At 38.4% G+C, this 26,716-nt stretch overlaps 1 protein-coding gene across 3 annotated transcripts in view; it reads left to right on the top strand.

Annotated features, from left to right (window-relative positions):
- The window catches only part of EYS (eyes shut homolog), a 1,026,188-nt gene that overhangs the window by 727,734 nt on the left and 271,738 nt on the right, over positions 1-26,716 (top strand). For all 3 annotated transcript variants that reach the window (XM_067468024.1, XM_060752827.2, XM_067468032.1), the window contains 2 exons: positions 13,298-13,488; positions 19,420-19,511. In XM_067468024.1, coding sequence (XP_067324125.1) covers positions 13,298-13,488; positions 19,420-19,511 — 283 coding nt within the window. The remainder of the gene's footprint in view (positions 1-13,297; positions 13,489-19,419; positions 19,512-26,716) is intronic.

Genomic DNA, 26,716 nt, shown 5'->3' on the forward strand with positions numbered 1-26,716 from the left:
ACATTTTGGCATCCAAGGGACGAGTTTTTGATGCATGGGTCATAGAAGTTTCCTTCTGCCTTTTTCAGCCAGTTCATCACTTCGATTTTCACCATGTCATTGTCAAAAAAGTGTTTTCCACCAAGGTGTTCCTTCAATTTAGTGAACACACTGGGTGTGAGATCGGGACTGTGAGAAGGATGGTTTAAAACATCCCAACCAAATGAAGTCAACAACTCTTGTGTTGCATGAGCAGTGTGTGGATGCGCATTGCCATGAAGGAGACAGACTCCCATCATCAGCATCCCACAACATTTGTTTTGGATGACTCAGCAAAGTTTCTTCATGGTCTCACAATATATTTATACCCATTTTTGCACATGCTCTCTTGACATTACATCTTCTCCATAAACTGAAATGATTTTGTAATGAATCTCAGTGGTGTTCATGCCCTTAGCATTTAGGTAGCATATTACAGTGCAAATTCTGCACTTGGAGGGAAATGGAATGAGGATGCTAATCTCTAACCTTCACCACAATGCCAGTCGATGAGCTACTGACGACTGGCACTGCTCGTTCGCTTCCGCTGGCTTCCTGCTACACAGCAGTGATACCAACCTATTGTGCATTGTAAACTTACTTTTTGGATAACCCTTGTAAAAACTCTCATTTTCTCAGCAAGAATGGACCAATTAGTGAGAGTTACTCCTGAATGGACATTGGACACTAGAATGCTGGAGGCAAGGTGGGGCGGGGCGGGGGCATTTACAAAGATGCCTATCCGTATTTTACATGACATATAAAACTCACAGGGAAAAAAATTCAGAGGCAGTCATGCTGGCCACACAGCAAAATACCTCAGAATTAAAAGTCTACAAAAGAACTTTATTATTACTATTCATATGTTTATTTATATTCTGCTTTTTCTCTCCATATAGAGACTCAAAGTGGTTCACCATTAAAAGCATCACAATACAACTTAAAATATTCAAATATACAAATATTAAAACAGTATTAAACATCGTTAATATTAAAAACAATTCAGATTACAACCATAAAAGCATATAAACCCACAGCCCCCCCCCCCCGACTAGATCTTAAACACCTTCATCTTTAAACACATGCCTAAACAGAATGGTTTTAGCCTGCTGCCAGAAGGACAGCAGGGAGGGGGGCCATTCTGGCTTCCCTGGTCAGGGAGTTCTAGAGTTGAGGGGCAGCCATCAAGAAAGAAGACCTGCTCTCTTGTTCCTGCCAGGCAAGCTTGAAATGGAACTGGGACAGAGAGAAGGGCCTCTCCTGTAGATTTCATGGCCCAGGCAGGTTCATTCAAAGAGATGCAGTTAGCTTTAAAATAACTTATTAACAAAGGAAGTTAATGAAAACTGTGTGTACATATCCCAATTTGAACGTTCTTCCCTTTATTCTTGAAAGGAGTTGTGTGATAGCTGATGAATTGAGAGACTACCTTTTTTTGGCCAACAAAACTGAAGAAAATGCATCAAGCAAGCTTTTAAAGGTTTACTGCATTTTTCTTCAGGCAAAGATGTTAAAAACTATACTGGGGGGAAGTGGAAATGTTCAAAATATGGGCTACATTTTGTCTTAGATATTACTTTGTTGTTGGCTAACCTCATCACACTAGCTCATGGATCCACTTTAAATCCAGTTTCTACCTCCTGCAGAAATGTGAGGCTTGTCGTTTAGAGAGAGAAGTTTGAACTGCTCAACCAGACAGGTTCAGGGCCTCACTAAATTACAAACCCCAGAATTCTGCAGTGGGCAGAAACCAGATTTTAAGTGGATCCATGCTCTAATGTGATGAGGTAGCTAGATGGTATTGGAGAATTTCAATGCAAACAGAGGACATTTCCTCCTGGCCATCTTATGACCTGGGACAAAGGACGATGAATGATAGGTCCTTGCATTGCCAGAAAGAGTGGCCTCTGCCTGCATTGAAATTCCTCATTACCATTTGAACTGATATTTAATTGCCAGAAACATAAAATATCTTGTGTAAGAGGACATCTTTATGAACTAATATATCATGCTTTCAGAGATAAGAGATAAACAAAACATAGACATAAATTCTGTTGCTTATTTCTGAGTAGCATAGATTTGTTAAATATATCAGTAAGTGCTGAATGGTAAGTAAAGCCAATTGATTCAGTATATCTAATAATTTAGTAAACTGGCAACATGATTTGGGTCACACACATTCATACCAGCCCTAACTCAAAACACATATTCCTATTCAGAGTCGGTTTAATTTAATAATACCAGATACAGAAAAACATGTTTCCGCAAATGTTGCTTTCTTACAACTTCATCACATGCAAGAATTTCTCAGTATCACCGGAGCCCATCAAATGAAGCAGGGCTACTTCTGGTGGGGCTCTGTTGGGCTCCTTGCCAGTAGCATATCAGCAGCGTAGAGATAGCACAGAGACAATGAGCCCTGATGATTCTGATGTACACCTGACTCCTCATAGAAGAAGCTGGAGAAGACATGGGAGAAATCTGGGGACAAAAGTAATGGAATGGGATCCTATGACCACCAACAGTAAGGGGACGAAGCCTTACACTGTCCCGCAGTTTCCCCATGCTGTCCCTCGGCTTCTCAACCTCCATGTAATGAGATATTTAATGTAGAAAATTGTTGATGTACACCTACAAGGCATTTCTTAGGTATGCCAACCCAAAAATGAATTGGGGTTTTCTTAGTAGAATTTGTTCAGAGGGGATTTGCTTTTGCTTTTCTCTGACACTCTGAAGAGTGGCTTACCCAGTTCAACCAACAGTGTTCCATTATAAAGTCTGAAATCTTTGACACTGAATTCAATAGGACTTCCTTTTGGTGGACATGCATTGGATCATTCGGTAAACAAACACACTATATAGTTGAAACCCCTGATGAAATCCGGTGTGTCACCATTATGAGCCTTTCCCCCACAACAGTTCTTCTGCTCTGAAATTATCAATTTATATTTATATATGCAATCATTATTCAAACCCACAAGCAATTTGAGATCAACTTGGTTAAGATGGATGCTAAAATGACCAAAAGAAAAAAATAATTTGTTTCATGCATTTAAGCTTTTCTTTTCCAATTTGCAAGACTGAAGACTGAAAAGTTGCAGTGACTGGAACAATTATGAATTGTTTACAAAAGACTGATTGCTGACTCAACACTTGGACTATATACTATGCTTTATTTGCATTGTGTGATTGCTAAAGTTACCTTATTCACATCCTAACATGTATTTGTCTTCCATCTCCCTGAGAAAATTGTTGAAAAGTTTATGGACAGGAAGCATCTGGCAATGAAATTCCAGGACAGAACATATTAACATTCCAAGCATAAACTTCTCCTTAGAGTTGTCCTGAAGGATAGTCTTCACCTTGCCTCCTGAGTTTAAAGAAAATTCTGGGAATTTTAGTATGGTTTTAATATTTTTGCCTGGGGGATGTAAATGATATTTCTGCAGCATTTGACCTTCTACATAACCAATGAAACCTCCTTTTTCTGTAAAAAAGCTGAACTGCGTTTTGTCTTTGGTTCTGCATAAGAACATAAATTCTACAGCTGGATGGACATGTTTCCATGATGGAGTGATCTCATATAAGCATCATAGAATATGGAGTTGGAAGAAACCACACAGGCTATCCAGTCCAACTCCATGCCATTCAGGAAAACACAATCAAAGCGCTCCTGACAAATAACCGTCCAGCCTCTGTTTAAAAGCCTCCAAGAAAGGAGCTTCCTTCACATGCCTTAGTAGTGAGTTCCACTGTTGAACAGCTCTTATAGTCAGGATGTTCTTCCTTGTGTTCAGGTGGACTCTCCTTTCCTGTAATTTGTAGACAATGCTCCAAGATCTAGTTTCCAGGGCAGTGGAAAACAATCCTGCTCCCTCTTCCTTATGACATCTTTTCAAGTATTTAAGCATGGTTTGAATTGTAGTGCCCAGAATTGGACACAGTATTCTAGGTGAGCTCTGATCAAAGCAGAATAGAGGGACACCATGTCTTCTCTTGATCCAGACCAGGCATGGGCAAACTTCATCCCTCCAGGTGTTTTGGACTTCAATTCCCAGAAACCCCAACCAGCTGGTAAGCTGGCTTGGATTTCTAGGAGTTGAAGTCCAAAACACTTACTACAAACTACAAACCCCAGAATTCTGCAGGAGGCAGCAACTGGATTTAAAGTGGATTTACTCTCTAGTGTGATGAGGTCCCTAGAGGGCTAAAGTTTGCCAATGCCTGATTTAGACACTATACTCCTTCAGCTGCAGCCCAAAATCCCATTGACTTTTCAAGCTGCTGCACCACACTTTGGTTCATGTTCAACTTATCATTCATCAAGATTTTGACATGGACTGCTGTCATGCCAGGTATCACCCACTCTGTATCTGTACATTTCATTTTTTTTTCTGTGTAAGTTTAGTATACTACCCAGCTAACTTGCTACTGGTAAACAACCCCATAGCAAAGCTGCATGCGTGCAATTTCAGGAAAAAGCGAGCATGTCAAATAAAATATATTTATATCTCAGTTTTCAACAAAATGCAACACAACTTCCCCATACATGGGTTATGGGTGAAGTCCAAAAAGTGGCTGTTAAGCTCTATGTCATGGACCATTGACCTACTAGCACATGGCAAACCTAGCTAAGTTTGATATTGATTTAAGTATGATGCACGGAGTTTTGCAGAGCTGAAGTCTAAATTGCTTTTAATGTTATTGGTGTGATTGTATCCGGGGGTGGGGATGGGGGCTATGCTCAAACTATCCAGGTAATGTAGGCAAGTACAGGCTTGATCCTCTCTTGAGCCAGTACCACCACAACCTAACACCCAAATGATGGCAAAGGGGATTTTACTAAGTCTCAGAATTCACCCTGTTCCCCAAACCTCTTCTACTTGTCTTATATTTTTCCCTGTTCTCCATCTACTTTTTATGTGATCTGATTGCAATGCAAAGGGCCAAATAGGTTGTGTGAAAGGATGGTCAGGTATTTAATAGACTATTACATGCAGCATCATGGCACATGGTGCCAAACATAAAAATCTCTGGTCTCTATTCTTGGAGGTCACCAAACATGAGTATTCCCCTGCGATGGCATTTTGCCATCAGGTACAGGGACATAAAATCAATAGTGAAAAGTGGTATTTGTCAAAATAAAGGAGAAAATTACTAAATGAAGGTTATTTGATCTGCTCTTTCTAAATTGGTCTGAAAGCCATGGGCATGTGAGTTAATTGCTCCCAAGGCATTAAGTATTAGCATTCTATAGGAGTGTTTCCATTGTTTTTTGTTTAGCTCGAAATCACCCTAAATCAATTATTGTGCATGTTGACCTTCTTGTCCTCCAATGAGCTCAAGGCAGCCAAAAAGTGCTGTTGTGTTATTCACTTTATCTCCACAATAATTATGTAAAATAAGTTCTCTTCTTTTGGAAAAAAAGCTAGATTTCAGATTTCACTTTTAAAGGAGACTGGTGCAACCCAGCAATAAAAACCCCAGGTGATTTACTATATGTACTCAAAGATAAGCCAAGTTTTTCAGCCCCTTTTTTCAGCTGAAAAAGCCTCCCTCGGCTTATAATGGGGTCAAGGCTTCAAGTCATTGCTTACAATATATGATATATTTCTCTCTCCTCCCTTAACAATGTGTTTTGTTTCGAAAGCCTCCTTCACTCCGCTTCTCCTCCCAGGCTGGAGTTGCCCATTTTGGAAGCTCTGATTTTTCTAAGAGAGAGAATAAGAGAGAGAAGGAAAGGGAATGTTTTCAAATGGGAAAAAGTTTTGTGGCATGCATTTGCCCTTGCACATTAGGAAGAAGAAAAAGATTGTATGGATGGGAGGGGAAGAAAAAGAGAGAAAGATCTGCAAGATCTGTTGTTGTTGTTGTTGTTATTATTTAAAAAGTGAGAAAAGGATATAGTTCCTCCTTGGGGAAAATGCATGTTCCAAAGCTTTTAATAATATAGATCTCTCCGTTTAGAAATCTTTGTAAGCTGTGCTATCTGTATATATCTATATGCATATTTATCTTATATGTGCATTTCCTCTAAAATCTTTTGCAAGCCCGATTTCTGTGTTCTAAATGTATTAGCTTTACATGTGCATTTTTGTTCCTTGGAAGTGTTCACTGGCCTTTGCAAGCCCTATAGGTGTATAAATATGTTTCTATATATGCATGTTTCTCTCTAGGCTTATACTCGAGTAATAAGTTTTCCCTTTTTTTTGTGGTAAAATTAGGTGCTTCTGCTTATATTTGGGTCTGCTTATAATTGAGTATATACTGTATCTTAGTGTAAAATTGTAAGTGAGGGGAGGATCTATGGAATTATATGCTAAGGCAGGCCAGGTTAACTTCTTCTTTCTTATTCTGCACCAACAGACAAAGGTAGTTTTATTCAAATAAGCTTTTAGTGTTTGAGCTATTTGCTAGAATAAGTGGGCATTTATTTATTTTTATAGGTGTGTTTTAATGGATGATTTGCTTTTTAATGGCTGATTTGTTTTTATATTTTAATTATAATTGTGTATTTTACGTTGCTTTTTAGTGCTGCTTGAGTGCTTTTTGCAGAGGAAGGCAGAGTGGAATATTCAGTTAATAAGAATAATGTTAATGGTGGGTGGGGGAGGAATCCTTAATGTTGGCTGGGCTACTTTTACATTTGTAATTCTTTTACAAATGGTTTGAAATTAAGGGGCTCAGCCAGAGACAGTTGGTTTTTGTAAGCTATCCTAGTAAAAATACCAGAAATGCACTGTGAAATTTCACTCTGTGCTAAATTGGTTGCTTGAGTGTATATACCCTCCTATCTTCTCTCTCCTTCTGTAAGATGGGAAAGCGAGGGAAGAATTAAAATGTCAAAGTAAGGAATCCATTGTTTAAGTTTGTTTTGACTAAGGCTGCAGTCCTGAGCACACTTGAGTACGTAAGTCTCACTGGGGATTTTCGTTCAGTAAAGGCACTGGCTGACAATTCCTTACAGTGATTTGCACAGTAAAGCCATAATATTCCCCGCTGAATGTCCACAAAGCAGAAAAGGTTATGAGAACTATAAGAAAAAGCCTTCATCTTCCTTTTTAAGGTAGAAGTAGAGAAAACATGCTCTTTTAAAAAATTGCTTTACAGGACTGTTTGGGGAACTTTCTATAGTGTGCCACACCCCCTCCTCACCCCCACCCCCAACACATAAACTGATAGAGGGGCCAAATCATATTTTCATCCCCATGACTGTTATGGGAATTTATTCAACAAAGAAGCATACTGAAAGGAAGGGGGTGCCATGGGAGAGTGAAGCTCTCCAAGCCCTTCATTGATCAACATCCCACCCCAACCATTAGCCTAGTGCTGGGCAACTATATGTTGGCCAGGAACAATTTTCCCAACCCACCAAGGTCTGCATGCACCATTAGCCCAAATACCTGCTTTATCTGCAGTGACCTTGTATCTCAGTTTTCTCAGAAATTGTGAGAGGAAGTGACATTTATATTTCTATTTTTAGAGTGACATTTTGCTCACCTTTTTCCTAGCATCTGCACACCCCCAGTCAAGGAACATGCGAAAGTCACTACAATATCTTTCACATATAAATAAAAATTATTTACGGGGAAAATAGGCACATGTGATATGTGTGTATGTTTGTCAAGGCTGAAGAAAAGGAGAAAGAGCTCATGCAGACCAGTTATCAGGTTTGTACCTATCTGAGATTAAGACTTCATTCATACATACATTCACTAATCTGGTAGTAAGCCCCATTGAACTCAGTGGCACTCAGATCTGAACAGATGCATTTAGGATTATGTTATCAAACACTTTTTCATTTGTATTTATAGGATTTTGGGTGCTTAGTCCCACACTTAAGTAGATTATATCGTAGACTTGACACAGCACTTCCAGAGCAGATGGATAAGACGTTACATATTTTGCACCTACAATCAGAATTTATGGGCATTTTTTAAATGAACAATTCCAATTTCTTTTGTTTGGTTCTCCTGAGCCTTACAGAGCTCCTAGCTTCTTGTCATCCTATGGGACCTGGATACAGAATCATCATCTATAGCAATAGGACAACATCAAATTATATTAGCCTTAGTCAACAGCTTGCTTTTGGGCAACTGAAAAGATATAGGTTGTCTTTCTCTGACAGAGTAATTTATGACATATGATACTGTACAGAATAACCAGCAATATGTCTGCTTACATACAGCCTAGTAGAATAAACGGAGACTCCTTTTAGTAAAACATATAAAGTATTTTACTCACATTCTAATCTGCCCAGTGTTAGCATGGGAGAAAGTTGCTTTGGATCTGTATTTCAGTTAGTATAAGCAAACAACCACCAGTCCTTGCTGCTTTAGTGAGGTTCAGTCCCTAGTGCCACCTGCTAAGTTCAAAATGCATCCTTCTAGAAACTCTGGAGATCCGTTTATGGGCAGTGGTTATAATTTTGGACTAAATGGATGAATACTATGACTAGATATAAAGCAGCTATGATTAGCCCTCCAATAATAGCAGATTAGTTCTTGAAGGAAGCTATGGGCTATTTCAGCTGGTTTTTTTTCTTACTACAGGATATTCTTTGAAAACTTCTCAATTTTCAAAGACTATTTGCAGTTAGTAACTTATGTGAAAAAATTTACTTTTTTCAACTTTTGCATTGAAAACTTTTTTCTGCAGAAAATGGTATTTTCTGCACATAAAATGTTGCCATGAGGACTTTTTCTGTGAAAAAATTACGTTTGTGTGTTTTGTAAAATAGCATTTTTTGTGGAGGAAACTTTTTTTTCCTTTGGGTGCTTTGGATGCAATTTTCCTGCTTCTTGGCAAGGGGTTGGACTGGATGACCCATGAGATCTCTTCCAGCACAGTGATTCTATGATTCTATGATTTTCTGGGCATAGAAAATGTGAATTTGCAGACATTAAACTTCAGCATATTCTGAAAAAGAAAACACATTTTCTGCACAGAAATATTTCTGCACAATTGTGAGTACATAATATTGAAATAATATATTTCAAGAACATTAAAAGGCTTGAGGTGATTTTTAAAACACTCGTGATAAAAAATAGGGACACTCTGGGTTGAAAATTTCAGAGCGAATATTGACCTCAGTTTAAATCCTTCATGGTTTCTATACCTGATGTACTTATATCATGAACAGAGACTACCATAGGCAATTTGGCTTTATCCATGCATAGTTGAGCTTTCTTTGTGGATTTCAGAGGTTCAAATGCTATTTTTTCCCCCAGAGAGCTTTATTTTCTTTGTTCACAGCTCCCAGCTGAGAGTGCTGCATAAAAGGTTAGAGGAATCACTGAGGTTTTAGTTAAGTAGAACAATAAACTCAAAGCCTTGCTGAGGATAATTTGAAGAGTGATTGGATGCTACAGAAGGGCAGGACTTGAACACTTTTTGAAGCTATGCAAAAGAAAAAAATCGTGATACATGTAGCTTGTCATGGTGTATTACCACAGGACTAAGAGTATGTTGAATTTTTCTCTTCTCCATTATACAAGTAGAGATGCATTTGCATGCCCTACATTTTTTTGCTCTTTGGTCCAGCTGTGAAGAAAGTTGAGGATGGTTTTAGTTTTGATAAATTAAATAGGAAATAGCTTGAGTGGTGTGTATTCTGTAGGCACTGTAATGTGTCACTAATGTTCAGTGTGTCGAATTCATTTATGAAATAAGGGGAAGATATTGTGAGAATGAAGCAGAGTGCCTTTGAACATCAAATCAACCACCTAATTTATGAAGCCTGTGTAAATGGTCACACTAAAATAGAGAGGCTCAAAATGGCAACAATAATTGCACGTATAGACAGATTTATTGCAAAAAATAGCAAAATCTGTTTCCTCCATATCATAGGAACAATGCTATAGAAGACAAATAGTATATAAATCATAAAGATCTAACAGAACATAAAGTAATTACTCAAAAGAGCTGAGTGATCCAATATACAGAAGAATAAAATAGGTATCCGTTATTTACATTTTGTAGAATTAGCCATGGTGAAGAGCTAATTATGGTTCAGCCAGTTGTATTTCCAGATGATCTTGCAATAAATATACCTTTGAATGTCTGTGTTCTGTCCCTCATCTATGAAGCAATCAGATTCTACACCCAATAAATTAATTCTACCTATATATAAAAAACTGAAGTAAAATGGCAAGGGACTAAAGAAACAGAATAATCAAACCTCTTGTGCATCTGACAATGTTCTAGCCACTAAGGACATTGCAGTAGATATCCAATACCTCGCAATGCAGTCTGATTTCCCTTGCCCCAGCAGCTTCCAAGTGGCCAGAGCTCCACTTGTTATCGGTGGGGCATTCCTGGATGCATTCGTGGCACCCAGGACTGAGGCCTGATTCAGAAAGAACTACAAAAAGGGGGAGCAAGAAGATTCACATTAGTGGTTGTAACATTTCCTTCACTTGAGGGGTTTAGAAGTCCCCAACTATCCTGCACCTCTGCAGCAAGGCCCAGGAAGTGCCTCCCTTGGATTTGCTTCCAGGGAAACTGGAGAGGGTTGCCTGCACAGCATTTACAGGCCTCACTGCAACTCCCTCTCCTCAGTTTGTTCTCTCCTTCCTTGACAGCCCAGAATAGAGGGAAGGGAGAAGTAAAAGAAACAGAAAGCAGGTGAGGAAGGAAGGAATGGAGAAAGGCAGTCATGTGAGAAATCCAGGTGGGTGGGCCACACCTGGATTTCTCTGTGTGGTGTTTACCTGTGTGGGGTTTACCTGTTCCCATGGCTGCACTGGCAAGGTGGTCTGGTCCTTCCTTCTCCCCACCTGCTTCCCTCCCACACACAGCTAGGGACACCAGCAGATCCCATCACAGAAAAAGCAGCAGCTGAGGGGTGGCAAAAAGGGGGAAGAGAAAATTTTGGCCTACCTTGGGGTATGTGGCCAATGTAGGCATGCCAATACAAACAGAGAAAGGGAAGATTGTGGGTGTTTCAGACTAATTTAGAGGAAGGAACCACTTTTGAGGAATTCCTTACATAAGAAACTATGGGGTCACTTGAAGGCACATACACACACATATTACCCAGAAAGTGAAGGGAAAATAGAGGGAAAAACTGAACAAGCACCAAATAGTCAAATGAGGAAGATGAGAGCAAGAAAAAAAGTAGAGATGCAGGTGAAAGGAAATAAGAGAGGGTAAAGAAGATAAAGCTCTAAAGTGGACTTGGAAGGATCAAGATGTGTCTAACACTTCTGAAGCTAGCTACTTCTACTAGTTTATACAATTGTATTTATTTATTTATTTATTTTGTCCCCGCAGTCTGCACCATTATAGCTCACCCCAAAGGGGACTCAAAGCGGCTTCCAGTTTGGCAGTTCAGTGCCACATAACATAAGCAAATAAATATGCAACACATTGCCAATAAAATCATAATTAAAACCGTATAAATCCATTTAAATAATTGATTAAAGTCAGAGCCTTTAATCTCATAGTCAATGTCCAAGCCAATTCATTTGTGTTACTTTGTGATTATATATTGCACTGTTACTCTGCTACTCCCCAAATGCTTGTTTCCATAACCAGGTTTTAATTTTCTTGCTGAAAACCAGGAGGGAAGAAGATTTTAATGAATTAGTTAGAAAATGGCTTAAATCATAGTAGGTTCATGCAGAACTCCAGCTAATTCAGTGAACGACCCCAACAGTACAAACCTATGCATGTCTTCTCTAAAGTAAGTTTTGTTGCACTGAGTAATGTTTGCTTCCAGTTGACAAGGCATAGGATTGCAGCTGTAAATATTATTCAGCATGTAATTCTTTGGGGGAAATTTCATGCCAATGCCCCTGATTATTAACATGTTTCCTGCTCAGCCTATGGAACACTCTGTATTGAGGGCAAATGGCAACAACATTGCACTATAGTGCAGAAGGTCTCTCTCCCTTGCTAGTGGCGTTTTGCCTTGTGGAGACTGGTTGAGAAGCATCAGCCCATCATCCCAGCCTCCACTACCTATCAAGAGATCAGATAGGCACTCTAATTTTTAATTTATTTTCATTTGTATTGTCAAAGGCTTTCACTGGGTTTATTTATTTATTTACAACATTTATGTGCTGCCCTTCTCACCCCGAAGGGGACTCAAGAGTGGCTTAGAAGTCATATGTACATACAACATTATATATATATATAATGTTGTATGTACATATGACTTCTAAGCCACTCTGAGTCCCCTTCGGGGTGAGAAGGGCAGCACATGTTCTAGAAGTATTCTCTCCTGACATTTCGCCTGCATCTATGGTGGACATCCTCAGAGGTTTTGAGGTTATTTTAATTTGTTATGAATTCCGGAAGCAGAATCTTTAAGACTTCTAGGGATGGGAAATTGTTGTCGGTGGTGGGGCAAAGACCAAATGTGTTAAAGTGTGTGTGCACACATAACTCTGAAGGCTGAAAGCAAGCCTTGTGACCTTCAAGAGACACTAAAATATTACTGTTGCATATTGACATATACTATAATGGCCCTCCATGCAGTTATGCTGGCTACATTACCTTGGAGGTGCCTACAGACAACGCCGGCTCTTCGGCTTAGAAATGGAGAGGAGCACCAATCCCCAGAGTCGGATATGACTGAACTTAATGTCAGGGGAAAACCTTTAACTTTACCTTATTTTAAATTTATACCAAGAGTCATGGTTATTTTATATATATTTGTACATGTGTTCATGCACACATACATGCATACAACACATGTACATACCACATATAGTTGAGTACTGAAAGACAACAGGCTTCCCTGAAGATTTATTGCAGTGCTTCCCTGAAGATGTATTTCCCTACTTGTGTAAATGGATAAGAGTGACCATATTGATCTTAAGGGGGGGGGGAAGGTGCATGGTATAAGAAGGGGGGAAGAGTAAACATACAAATGATCTGGATATTGGGGGATAAGGCTTGGATAGTTTGATGAGGAAGAGGGAATACCACTGGTGGAGAGGAATCCGTTTTTTTCTATAACATTTTAAACCACGTGTGGAACACAAATAGATCTCATATTTCTGAACTGAAAAATGAAGGTGAAATTCTTTGCAATCTTGTTGGATACTACTCTCCATAGTTGGGGGGGCGACTGTTCTGCTTGTTGATTTCTGGCTGCTTTGTTGTATTAAATGTTTGGGAACTCCACAAGTAACCACAGATTCTATCTATTTGCCTGAATTATCATAAGACGCCCATGACTGTACTTCATGGATATCGAACTATAAACACGTCAGAATTCTTCAACATATAATTAATCCATATGCATCTTTTGTTGTTTCTTTCTATATAGATTTTAGCTACATCCAGTACCAAGGGGATTCTTACATGGAATTTCAGGGTTTTGCCTTACATCCACACAACAATATCAGTTTAGAATTCCAGACTACTGGTTTCCAAGGAGTCCTTCTACATATTGAACAGAACCCAACAACAATGGGACATTTCTTTATTCAGCTTTCTGTCATGCATGGTATCTTGCAGGTAATATTTCTCATTGTTCTCTTATAATTGAGTCAGGGTATTTTCTTTATCTTTTCAAAAATTTCCCTCTTGCTTTCTGATACTAGCATATTTTATCAAGGGTTTAAAAACTTCCAGGCTTGTTTTGTTTAAATAATACCACAGCTTGAATAGGCTCTTTTCAGAATTCTGCTACAAGTGGAAATCATGACACTTAGGAGCAATATTTATGGATGATAGAATAGGGATGCTATGTAAAGATGATAACAGTGGTCTCTCTTGGATAATGCACAAAAACAGAACTCAACAGAAAAATGTGAGCCTGCTTCACGGATGGCGGTTCATGAGCTCAGAGCTGCAAACAAAATACTTCTAATGCACTGAACCATGGAGCAGAAATATTAGGTGAATCAGAGAGATATTAAAGTTCCCAATTATTATCAGAGGGTTTGATAAAGGGACATCCACATGGGTCTAGCAACTTTTTATTGCTTTTGAAATTTTCATTGTGCAAGGAAAAATAATAGGAAGATGTATTCATTATTCCTCCCTTGCTCTTCATACTTTTTAACCTTGCTTTAGAAATTGAAAACTGATGTGGAAATATATGTGTGTTCTTGCACACAAAAATGAATAACAGAATGTTGCCAATTCCAATTATTTTGGGGCACAGAATACAGTTTGCCTAAGCTGGTAACAGTTCTCATAAATCCATACAGGAAACTGCTTTATACAAGGTTAGACTATTGATCCATCTGACCTAGCATGATTTAATGCATTGATTTAATACTGTATATTATAGACAGAATCCTATTGGGCAGTTATGAATGCATAATTCGGGGTTCATCTAGAAGTGTAGAATTAATGACCTTTGACGCTACTTTTAACTATCATGGCTCAATGTTATCTCATCAGAAGAGTTGAAGTTTTATCTTTAGTTGTTTATGCCTGGCATTGTTGCCTCCATAGTACTGAGTCATGGCAGTTTAAATCATGTCAAACTGCATTAATTCTACCATGCAAATGCACCTCTAAAGTTATAGATACATTACTGTTTCATATTCATTATCCTTATATTGTCTTAAGTTCAGGGGATACGTATGGACCATGAAACACTGCCTAGTTCCCCTACTACTAGGTCAGAGCTGGTTGATGGTTCTATCTCAATCCTGTCATTTCCAGCTTGAGAGGGGGCTGCAGCAGGGGGTGCATCTTTACAGTAGAATTAATGCAGTTCAATGTCACTTTAATTACCATAGCTGGATACTGTGACATCCTGGGTTTTGTGGTTGGACAAGGCTTTTAACTTTCTCCGACAAAATGTGCTGGTGCCTCAGAAAACCATGACTCCTAGAATTTCATAGCACTAGCCCCATCTACACAGGCCCAAAAATCCAGAAGAAAGTGGAATAAGGGTGTGTGTGTCCTGAAAATGTATACTCCCAATGAGTACTGGAGCATGTGTTTAGACCAAAAGAGCACATTAAAAAAACTCAGTGGAAATTTCAAAATCAGCTATAAAATGTGCTGCAGTTGACTAGTGTATGGCCACTGCAGAGCAGGAAGTTGGGAGCAACCTGCAGAGCATTCATGTAAAGAGTGCCCCCACTGGAATATCCAGATACAGGAACTGCATATGGTGTTCTCAGAAAGGTAAACAAACACTTTTCCATCAAGAGGGGGGCACTTTCCCTTTTTTGTTACCTCCGTGCTGTGATTCCCATCACTCATACTCATCCAATGAAGTATTTCAGTTCAGTGCATTGCTCCCAATGGGGTAAGCACAAAAAAAAGTTGTGTCGATTTGGCCCAAGGGGAACTTTGTGGATGTCATGGGAGCTTCTTCATAGTTATCAGGGTGCCTGTGGGGACTCTAATGAGCAGAATGGAATCTCTTCAATCTACAGTCTGATCTAGATTATGACAGTATAGAAGCAGCCATTGGACCATGGCAGTTCAAGTGGTGTCAAAACTGTATTAATTCTACATCCAGGGACTCTAATTTTGATTGTCACACTGGAAACTGCTCCTGGAAGGAGGTAGGAATATCATTTAGCTGCTTCTATTGTAATTCCCAAATAGAATTTCAGCCAAAAACTATTAGACTCCCCACCATGAAATAATGAGACCAGACAAAAAGGTAAGGAGAAATAAAACAACATTTATTGACCTATTAATACTGGAACCATAACTAAGAAACTTTTTGTATGAGGAGCACTGTGACATGGGCAATGACATGAGGCCAGTTATCATTCTTTGACTACCTGCCAAGCTAACCTCTGGGTGAAGCACTTGGTCCCGGGGGCATTCCATGGTGATGGTTTGCCCTTCCTGGCCAACCATTACTGGAAGGCCATTCCAGGGGATCCTTCCTCCTGGGTCCCAGAAATCAAAAGGAGAGAGGTAACACATACACACACCAGTAATCCCCAAGAGGATCTTTTAGGAAAAATCCTAATCCCCAGAACCAATAGAGGCTGTCCCAAACATTCTCCTTCATCTCAAAAAGGGGAGGGGTACTAAGGAATCATGTTCTCCCCCCACTTTCTGCCATAATTATGGCAACTCTAATTTGACAAAATTCTTTATTTTCAGCAGCTACAATATGAGGTAGGTAAGACCCCACCTTATGAGAAGGGAAAAAGTTCCTACCCGGCCCATATTCAACCAGTATTAACACATATTGCACCGAGGGCAGGAGGGTGAGTTGTACTGCCAATGACCAAAGGCAGTTGGGAGGGGCCAATGCCTTATATGGAATTCTCTATGCACCTCCCAACTGCAGAGACTGGCAGCAACACCAGTCTTGTGAGGCCCATTACTCTCTTTTTACAGGGGACCTCAAGTATTCCCCTTTGATAAAGACAGCAGGCCTTCTGGCCTAAGATGAATGTTCCATACTAATTCCATCTTTGAAAGTTTTCCAAGAAGCTTTGACAGCAATTACTTTAAAGGAACCAATGACAAAATTTTAAAGTGCCAGGATCACACAATTATTTTTCTTTTTGAAAGATTCTGGTGCACTAAAATTCTACAAAAATAGAAAAGAGAAAAACAGTTGTCATTATTCAACAATTTTGGTGACTGATAACAAAAGATAATAGGGCTCTGGTGAGCAACATTCTTCTCCAAACCTGAATATTAACTGACATTTTTTTTCAAAAATCCAACATTGCCATCATTTGGTGAATGATGTAGACAAGGCAGGTGCCTTTCCTCTTTTTACTTTACATTTCTAGCCTGTCTTTTCATTATGAAAAGCATTCATTGCAGCTAACAATCACTGCAAATGGATTAAAACAGGTTAAAAATGGGTTTGACAATAACACTGTTAAAATCATTACATGAACCAAGCAACAAAAATCAACAATAATCAGTAGAGCAATTTAAAAGGCCCATTTGAAGAGAAGCATCTTCACCATCTTGTTACAAAGAGTGAAAGTAGAAACTGATTGTAGTTTTGATCACAGCACATTACACAATTTAGAAGAACCACTAGTGAAAGTAATGGCAGCTGGTGACTTTCATGTCAGTGAAATGGCAAATCCATCCCAGATTTTAAATTAAATTTTAAGGGAGCTATTCAAAAGGCACATTTTATACCCCCAAAATGACTGAGTAGATTCACTGTCTTTCTGGTGAGAAAATCCTTTGCTTCCTGCCCATTAATTGGTCCTCTATAGTGGGTGGCATTTTCAAGAGAGACTTTTCAAAGGGACTGGTGATGGTGATGGTGATGAAGAACAAATAATTATGAAATTATAAGCAGTGTTGAAAATATTGTTCTGAGATGTTCATCATAACTTTTTAACCAAGCAGTAACTGTACTAAGGCACTACCTCTCTCTCACACACACACACATTCTCATTATTATTTCCAACCAGTGTTTTGTGGAGGGACATAGAAGAAACAGCTTATCCAATTAGTATCAACTGAGTAGAGAACAAAATTAATACTCCAAACCTCATGACTAAATTTTTGCATGTTTCACTGACAACTTTATGATGAATGTCATTTTCATGCACATTACATACAAAACCATAGAAGCTGATGTGAGGAAGTGGTTTAAGGGTTAGAAATCAGGGTTCAATTCTCACTCAGAAATGGAAACCCATTGGGTGACCTTGAGCAAGTCCCACTCTCTGAACCTCACATGAAGGCCATGGCAAGTCCCTGTAAACAAATCTAGCCAAGAAACCCTATAATAGAGTTGCTGTAAATTGGAAATGAATTGAGTTTACACTACAACAAGGGGAATATAATCCCTTGTGACTGAGTATTCTTTTTAATCCCTGAACCTTCCAGAAATTGTATGTTATTTATCTGGCCCTATGCACATTAAATTTGTCATTTTAGTACAAGTGACTTAATCATACAAAGGCTAATCCTTTTTAAAAATTTCATCTAAAGGATGTCCGTGACTTCAGGTTAAATCTGGTTCTCCCAACCACACACACACACACACACACACACATACTTAAAGTTATAGTTAGTTCTCTTTCAAATTAAAAAAAATATGAAAGATCATTTGCAGTTTCTTACACTATTAAAGAGCAATTATAGCTGAGGTCTTCCAGCATACCTATGAGCTGTCATAGCCAGAGCTGCTCCCTCTGTCTGACTATTTCCTACAACACACAAGAGTAATAGTATCCTGTCACCTCTCCAATCATTGACCAGCTGTGGAGATATACCCAGACTCACTCTGGCTTCACTGCTTTCTGTGCTCAAGAGTAAGCAGAACAAGTCAGGAGTTTTTCAGTGGTTGGGGAGATGGAGACGCATCAGTTTGCTGTTGTGAACTGGAGTTGGAGGTGTTGCAGAAGGAGATATTGGATGCCCCCTTTCACAAAACCTGAAAAAATACATACGGTATATCTCCAGCTACACTTACTGATATCACCAATAGGATTTAGGTCCATGCAATTATGCCAACACATGCTTAATATTTTCTGATTCCCCATTACAGTCAATGTGGATGCATCTAGCTTCATGTTTTTTTTGTTTTTTTGTATTTTTGTTTTTTGTTTTTTGAAGTGAGACACTGATTCGGACTCAAAGCAAAGCGAACATTTTCTGGAACAGTCCAAGTCAAATCTGTATGTAAAATCTGTACCTCCAAATGGAAAGGAATACAAGGCACTGTATTTCACAGTATAATATGTAAATAAGCTATAAGCCATACAAGTATGTCAAGCGTGATTTATCAAGTGAGCTGACTTTCAGTGCTATTGATGCCAACGGCAATAACGATTAGATGGATCCTCTGAAAATTAATCCGAATTACTCATGCCTAATCATATTGAAGCTCAGAAAAACTATTCATGGAATTATTGAAGAAGTACTTAGAAAAAGGTATTAGATATAAATCTGACTGTAAGATTTGCATTTATGATCCCAGATACTAGTGCATGATCAAGAGTACCTTTCATATGTCTATGAAAAGTAAACTTCACTGTGCTCCTGAATATTTACTGCTACAGGCACTGAATGATTATGGTTGCAGAGATGGGCATGAGCAAGTCCTACATGAATTTGGGTTACAGACCCTGTTCAAGGACATTTCACTGCTTCCACCTATGGGATTGGGAGGCACATGACTTCAAAACATCTCTGAAATGGCAAAATACACTCCAGAACAAAAACTTGATGGCAAGGAGAAAAATAAGAGTAAGCTCCCATTGTATTCAGCAGAGACCATTGGTTTGGATGTTAGAGAATGCTTTCTGGATTTTAACCTAGACTTTAGAGAAGTTATCCTGGGCTCTGAATGCTATTCCCCCATAAATCCAGCATCTTGGATAAATCCTTTAAAATTCACACTAAAACCAATGGTAGGTTCATCGTTTAGGCCTGTGTGTCCACATGTCACTAAATCTTATTAAGTTCTTCTTTTTAATTCTTGCTGTTCTGCCTTACTGTGAATTATCTTTTTGCTCTTCCTTGATTCAGTACAAGTTTTCATGTGATGAGTGGGAAGAAATTAGAAACATCAATACTAATGTGAGAGTGGATGATGGACAGAAATACAGAGTGTACATTAGGTAAGTAATGTATGTGTTTTCATTAATATGTCCAAATCTACTTCTAGGTGTAACAGACAAATGAATCCTCTCAACCTACAAATAAGTCTTGCCCCACCCCACCCCCTTTCAAGGTCACGACTAAAGGTGAACACGTAGCAGTAATAAAATCAATTGGAATTTTTTAATGAATTTTGTGAAACAGAGCTCTATGTGATACCAATTATCATACAGACAATGTCATATTCATTAATATATAACTGTGTTTTATGTATGTAATTTATTGCATTTTATGCTCTTTTGGTTGTTTTGTTTTTTTTCAATTTGTTATACACTGACCTGAGCAATCAGGAGAGGCAGGTAAATAATAATAATAATAATAATAATAATAATAATAATAATAATAATAATAATAATAGACCTGTGTCTAACTCAAAGGACTTACAGTAAGGAATAGATTTGTGTAAGAAATAAGAAGTGCTTATGCAATGCCAAACATTTGGAGACAAAAGAAAAAGTCCTTTTTAGAAATAATTGCACTTCTTCCAGCAAAACTCCAGGGATTTCTGTACTGGCACCAACAACCTGAGATCAGTAATGGGAGCTGTAATGAGACCCATGACAAATCATGGAAGCTCTCTCTCAGTTATGAGCCATGCATTGCTTACTGCTATTGTAGAAATACAATAACCATCAGCAAAAAATGACAAGTACAAAATGAGCATACAGATGATTTCCAAGAGCTTTATATTCCCGCCAAGGGTTTTAGCTTAAACCATGGCTTAAAACCAGGTCTTCATAGTGTTGGCAATGCTTAGGATTTGTACTGGTGCAGCTGCAAAGCAAAGCCATCATTAAAGCTTCAACTCAGATTTTCCCTTTGGAAGTTGAAGATCCAGGATTATTCTCTAGCAAGGGAGGAGAGAAAAAATGTGCTGCAAATTTGATAATATAGTGGGTATCTTTTTTTGATGGTGCGTCAATGCTTCTCTTCAAGTAAACTAATGGTATGTTAGCATGCATTGCAGTGAAGCAGGACACTTAAAACATTCAATAAGTAAGTTAATTGAGCAATAAGATATGGCAAGGACATTTTATTAATTTTAAGTGCCTTAATACTGAGACCTTAGGCCAAATGCTTTTCTCCACCACTGCTTGTCATTAGTGGACCTTATCACACACAATGAACTATCTTATTGGAATTATAAAATGTTAATTTTGAGAGAAAATATTGAAGGAAGATAGAACTAACAGCTTTCAGATGTAGGCATAAATTCAATAAACCTCTGAATGAGATACAAATAAACCCAACTAATTTGAAAAAGCTGATGGTGATACTAAAGGGTTGCCATCAAAAGAACAAATGATCCCTGAAAAGAATCTAAAAATATTTTAAGTGTATGGTACTCCTCATCACATTCTCTGAAAATAGCCATGCTTGGTGTTGGATTCTGGGAGGTGTGGTCTCAAAAAATACATAAGATTAAATGCAATGGAAAACCTGTGTGGATGAGTCACAATAAATCATACATTCATGGTCTTTCCCTTCCCTTTTCTTGTGGGCCAAAACAAAGGCCTGGAAAGCTTTATTTTTGATTTTAAGTAAACTGCTGATCCTCATGGCAACCAAACCTGGGGAATTATGATATCCTTAAATCATTGTTGTCAAGCATAAGCAATGAGAGCAATTCTGTATTCAGTTCCTGGCTCATTCTAAAACCATAATTCAAACAAACCATTGTGTTCAGATATCAGAAGGGCCTTTAATAATGTCAGAAGATAGCATGTTTAGTAGTTCGATAACACATTTGAAAATAACTTGTGAGAAACAATTGTTTCTTCTTATGACTGAACTGGACTGCTATGTTCCCATTCACCAAACGGTTTATAGTATATATTTAATGCTCAAACAGAACTTGGAAAAATTCCTTCTTTTTTTGGACTATATCCTGTTGACGCTACATGAACTGTTTCAAGAAGCACACAATAGTGGAAAGAGTAGGCAGACAAGGAATACACACATGGAAGTGTGGCTTACATGTATGCACATCTCTTTTTTGATGGAGAACATGGTGCTATTTTGTAGTTTTGTAGCTATCAAATCTTGGGAGTGACTGCAGAATATACTACTTATTGGGGGGAGGGGGGAATCAAAGAGGCAATTCAACCTATAAAGGGAAATCATGAGAGGTTCTGACCACCTCATTACATTGAGAGAAGAAAGCATGGGTGATTGTCCCTTTAATAGTAGAAAATTTCCCCTCTTATATCATCAGCAGTCCCCTTTCGGGTTCTGCCTCCCCATTAGACTTACACATGGAAACTTAAGAGCTGGCAATACATTCATCACAAGGTCAGTATTACTTTACTTTTTAATTAGAAGAAACAACAATATCAGAAAACCAAGGGATTCCTTGCCCTGTCCAAAGCTCCTTACATTAAAGGAGACTGACACTAATTTAAAATCACTTCTTTCCATGGGATTCTATGGTTCTGCCCCAAACCCCTAGGATACAATAGACAAAGACTTAGGTTAAAACAATTTCTTTCCATGGGATAAAAACGTTCTGCATCAGACCCCATAGGATACAAAAGACAGTGATCCAGGTTTAAAACATTTCTTTTCGTGAGATCCTATGGTTCTGCATCAAAGCCCATAGGATACAAGAGACAGTAATAAGATTAAAAACACTTCTTTCCATGGGATCCTATTGTTCTGCATCAAACACCATAGGATACAAGAGACTGCTGATGGTTGGGCAATGAAACAAGATGGAAAATTTTTGATGGTTCCCATCCCACCTGTATTTTAGTTGTAAACATGGTGTAATAAGAAGTAGGAGCACTGGACACAATGGCTGGCCCTTTTGGAAAATTTCCGACTCTTTTCAACCCTGGAACATGTGATGAGCTTCATGCCTCTCCATGCTTTAAAAGAGGCTGAAGTGCCTTACGACTGGGGAATATCTCATTGTGATAAGGTGGTAAGTCAAAAACTCAAGTGACTTCTACCTTTGGCTTAATCTACCTGTGTTTGAAAATTTAAATCCATGAAATCCATACTAAAATAACCCAGTCTCAAAGTGCTACCAGATTATTTCCATCCCCACCTCTTTTTCTTCCATCTCCATTTTCTACATGATCTGAGTAATGCTTTCACTGAAGACCACTTAATTATATTATCCTTACATTATAGTTGACTGTCATAAGAACTGGTGAGAAAATGCATTGTGGCACAGGTGAGATCTTAGCCAAAGATATGAGTGCCTTGCACACTATACTGCACCAGCTCTTATGACAGCCGTGTAATGAAATAAATTGATACATAAGTAGATAGATGACTCTAATTAATTTGTAGACCCTCTGCAATTAACCAGTGGTTTAAATATGTTGGGATAGATGGTGAATGAATGAAAGCTGATATATTCTGAGTGTGCATCAAGATCAAACGGGAGCAATCAAGGGTGATGGTTTACTAGTCTTCAAAAAACTGCTTAGAACAGCTGGTTCTTTTAGCTTTAGTACGAGATGAAAACTTCTGCTTATAAGATATTGCTTTTACAGCACATTATTCAATTTGATGTGGCATTATCACGTGCAAGAATTAAGCTGCAGTATTATCTAGGCATTAAATATGGCACTCCCAAGAAGAAATTGCTCCGAAAAGGCCATGATTAACTAAGCCACTTTATTCCTTACATCTCTATTTCTATATTTTCAATTGGCTTCATTAACCTGCTGAGTATATCTAGTGAGTATTTTTATATAAGGGTTTTTTTTAAAAAAAAAAAATTTAGTGACAGATGGACTAATAATCTCACTTACTGGGGTTAATATCAAACATTAGGAAATGTCATAAAAGCTTGATCCGCTGAGTATAGTTTTATTTTTGGAGGATAGAGTAAATATATACAATAAAGGAATAGTTTATATATATATGGCTCCAGGAAATATCCGGAAGCAACTGTTTTACAAGGTCAACAACACAATGGTAATTGTGAATTAAGGGATACTAAAGACAAATGAGTATACAAATCAATTTGGGATTCCATTTAAATCCCCTTGTTATGTCATGGGAATTATCAAATGAAGGTTTTAGTCACAAAACCCAATGTTCCTAGGCATATTAACCACCACTACTGCAATGATACATAATATATCAGGATGGCCTATGGTTGCAACAACAAAGAGAAAGCAAAATTACTGTACTTTCTATACTATAGTAATGTGAACAAGGAGATTTCTGCTGTAGCTTACCGAACCATCCTAGGAATAGTCAGGTCTCTTTATGCTTGCCTTTTGTCCCATGAGAGCTGTTTTCCTGTCATGTCTTCATACACTAAGTGCTAGCACTCAGCATGGGCTATTGTGTGATCACTTTCTAAATTACTATCCTAAAGCTAGGAGCAGCTGAGAAATGGTAAGGGGTGGCAATAAGAAGGCTCCACAACAAAGAGTTTATTGTTAAAGATTATGTTACTCATTGCTTCTCATTCTTCAGATTCTTTGTGAAAACATATGAGTAGGTAGAGGATGTATTTACTTAAAAGTATGACTTGTTCTTCAGTGCTAATCATCATCCTACAAAAGATTAAACAATACAATGTGTTTGTTCATTGGATATACTGTGCTCTCTCCACCAAAGAATGGAACTGATAACAGTTTCCAAAAATAGCTTTTTTAAAGATGCAGATTCAATAGTGAAAAAGCTTAACACACACCCTTCTCATTAGAAGCCCCTTCTTCACCAACTAACCCCTTGCTAAAAGTTCCTTGGACTTGGCCTGACTGTGGGAGAACAACAGGAAGGGGACTTGCCTAAGGACTCCATTGCTTGGGGCATTCTCCAATAATATTCCCTTGTGCCCTCACCAGTTATACATCTGATGATGGACTGCTTGACAGTGTTGTAGGAAGAAGATAGTCCTTCAGATAAGTTGGAACAACGTCATGTATCATTTTAGAGACTATGATCTGCATTCTGGATCATGTCCAGAAGGAGACTGATGGACATTGGACAACAAAGTTTCTTCCTATCTGTAAATGGTTGTGTTTAACCATCCATACATTTTGGACTAGCTAACATTTCAAGGATGTGTAAACCAGATGAAATGTAACTAAGGCATGTGTCACCATGACAGATCAGATGTCTCTAGGAACAGACACAGATGGCTCACTGTTTTAAAACTGTGCAAACAAACTTCTGAACATCACCATAGTGCAAGCATAGAGAAAATCCAAACAACAACAATACTATAGAATAACACACACATAAAAAAATATCCAGTTCGTATTTAACAGTGTGAAATCTCACAATATCACTCATGAGGTGGCAGTGCATAATCAGTGCATATTGGCATGAGTGTAAATTTGTGCTCAAACTTCACTGACCTAGATCAAGATTAAGCTCATATGACGTCTTGAAAGCCATATGAAAAGTTAGTCATTACTTGAGTTCTAAATGAAAGTGGTTAAAGAGGCCACTGAATCTTGTAGTTTAAACATGTCCTAAACATTGTCACTTGATTAAAATTGTATGTCCTCTGAAGAGAATTGAGAAGAGTTGTTCAGATCTAGTATATTTATTCACAATGACACCATTTTATTCTAAGACTTTTGTGAGTCATATCCACAGAATTCATCCATATGCCTTTTACAAAGAATGGCAGTAGGAGATATTCCCTGGTTGGCTATTGATCTCTCTTTAGCTCCATTTAGCTTGTCAGCATTGCCAGCCACAATTCATCTTATCACTCTTTAAAGAGCCTTTCTACTCCTGATAATTATAGCAGCTGCTGACCTTGAACATTTCCACACCTGGTTTAAAAAGTCAAAATGATAACCTCCTGCTCTAGACTGAAGCATGCTTTATTTATCTATTTTAATAACACAGAGAAGGAATAACTGGAAGAAACACAATGTCCTCACTCTGCTGCTGAGGTTGCTTGGAGCAACTTTTGGGCAATACTGTTTCATTCTCAGTCTGTCCTAAGTGAAAATAACACAAATGTGAAGGTGATGTTGACTGAATGGCTGCAGAGCTAACAGCAGAGGCAATAGCATGATAGCGTTAAAAGATACAGTTCTGTTCAGTTGACATATAAGTGCACATTCCTAAGGTAAAGTGCAGTATTGAGGATGAGAACTTGCCCCAAGTTACTGCTACCAGCTTATTTCAACAAGAGAAGATGTAGATATTTCCTCTTAATTGTTCATTTATCCCACGTTGGACTCTGACTCCTTTATAGACAATTGTTCTGTTGCAGCCAGCCCTGTAATGTTTTCAGGCTTCCAGAGAGATAAATGGAGAGTTATCCTAAATTAATGCAAGTTCAGTCTGCTTTCAGCATGAAAGATTGTTTGACAGAGGCTACTTTTATCATATTTTGAAGAGCTGCCTAGCCAGGAGTGAGATCTACATTTCAAACAGACACGCATACACAAAAAGCCCTTCATCCTCTTTAGTAAGGAATAAAAGGCAAAGTAGCTAAAAGAATTAAATTCCCAAGACACATACCTTTTTGTTCATTTGTTTTCTTAGTTTACTGCATGGTAAAGGGAAAAAAATTAAAAAGGTTGGGATTTGTACTGACCACTGAAAATAAGTATAGTCCATGTCTTCCAATGATGATGTCTAAAATATATGTATTTGCCTGAAGCCTTTTCCTTGGGACATTCTTTTCTGAAGTTACTTGTGAAGTCAGGAGACAGTTAGAGAGACAGAGCCCAGATGTTTTACTCTCTCTTAAAAAGAGACATTTAGGCCATGCAAAATAAGATGAGATTATGGCTTCAGTCCAGAGATTTTTGATCACAGTAGCAAATTATTCATCTTCACTGTACCTGAGAACCAGGCCCGTAGCCAGGATTTCATTTCGGGGGGGGGGGGGGGGCTAAAAAATTTTCAAGGGGGGTTTCGGGGGGGGCTGAGTTTCGGGGGGGGGGGCTGAGTCTGAGTGAAAGAGGGTCTAGCCTAGCAAACCTTTTGTATCATTACCCCAATACCCCCATACATATGGGATATATTGAGAATGGTGATCAAATCATGATATTAATAAACATAACAGTTTAAATAATGCACCAGTAAGGCCTTTTCGCGAACCACCATGAGAATTTCGGGGGGGGGCTGAAGCCCCCCGAGGCCCCCCCCCCCCTGGCTACATGCCTGCTGAGAACTTCTTCAACTGACAAGTTGAGATCTGGCTTTGTAGTGGACAAGCAGCTCA

Source organism: Anolis sagrei, chromosome 1 (assembly GCF_037176765.1).
Source record: "Anolis sagrei isolate rAnoSag1 chromosome 1, rAnoSag1.mat, whole genome shotgun sequence".
NCBI classification, from domain to species: domain Eukaryota; kingdom Metazoa; phylum Chordata; class Lepidosauria; order Squamata; family Dactyloidae; genus Anolis; species Anolis sagrei.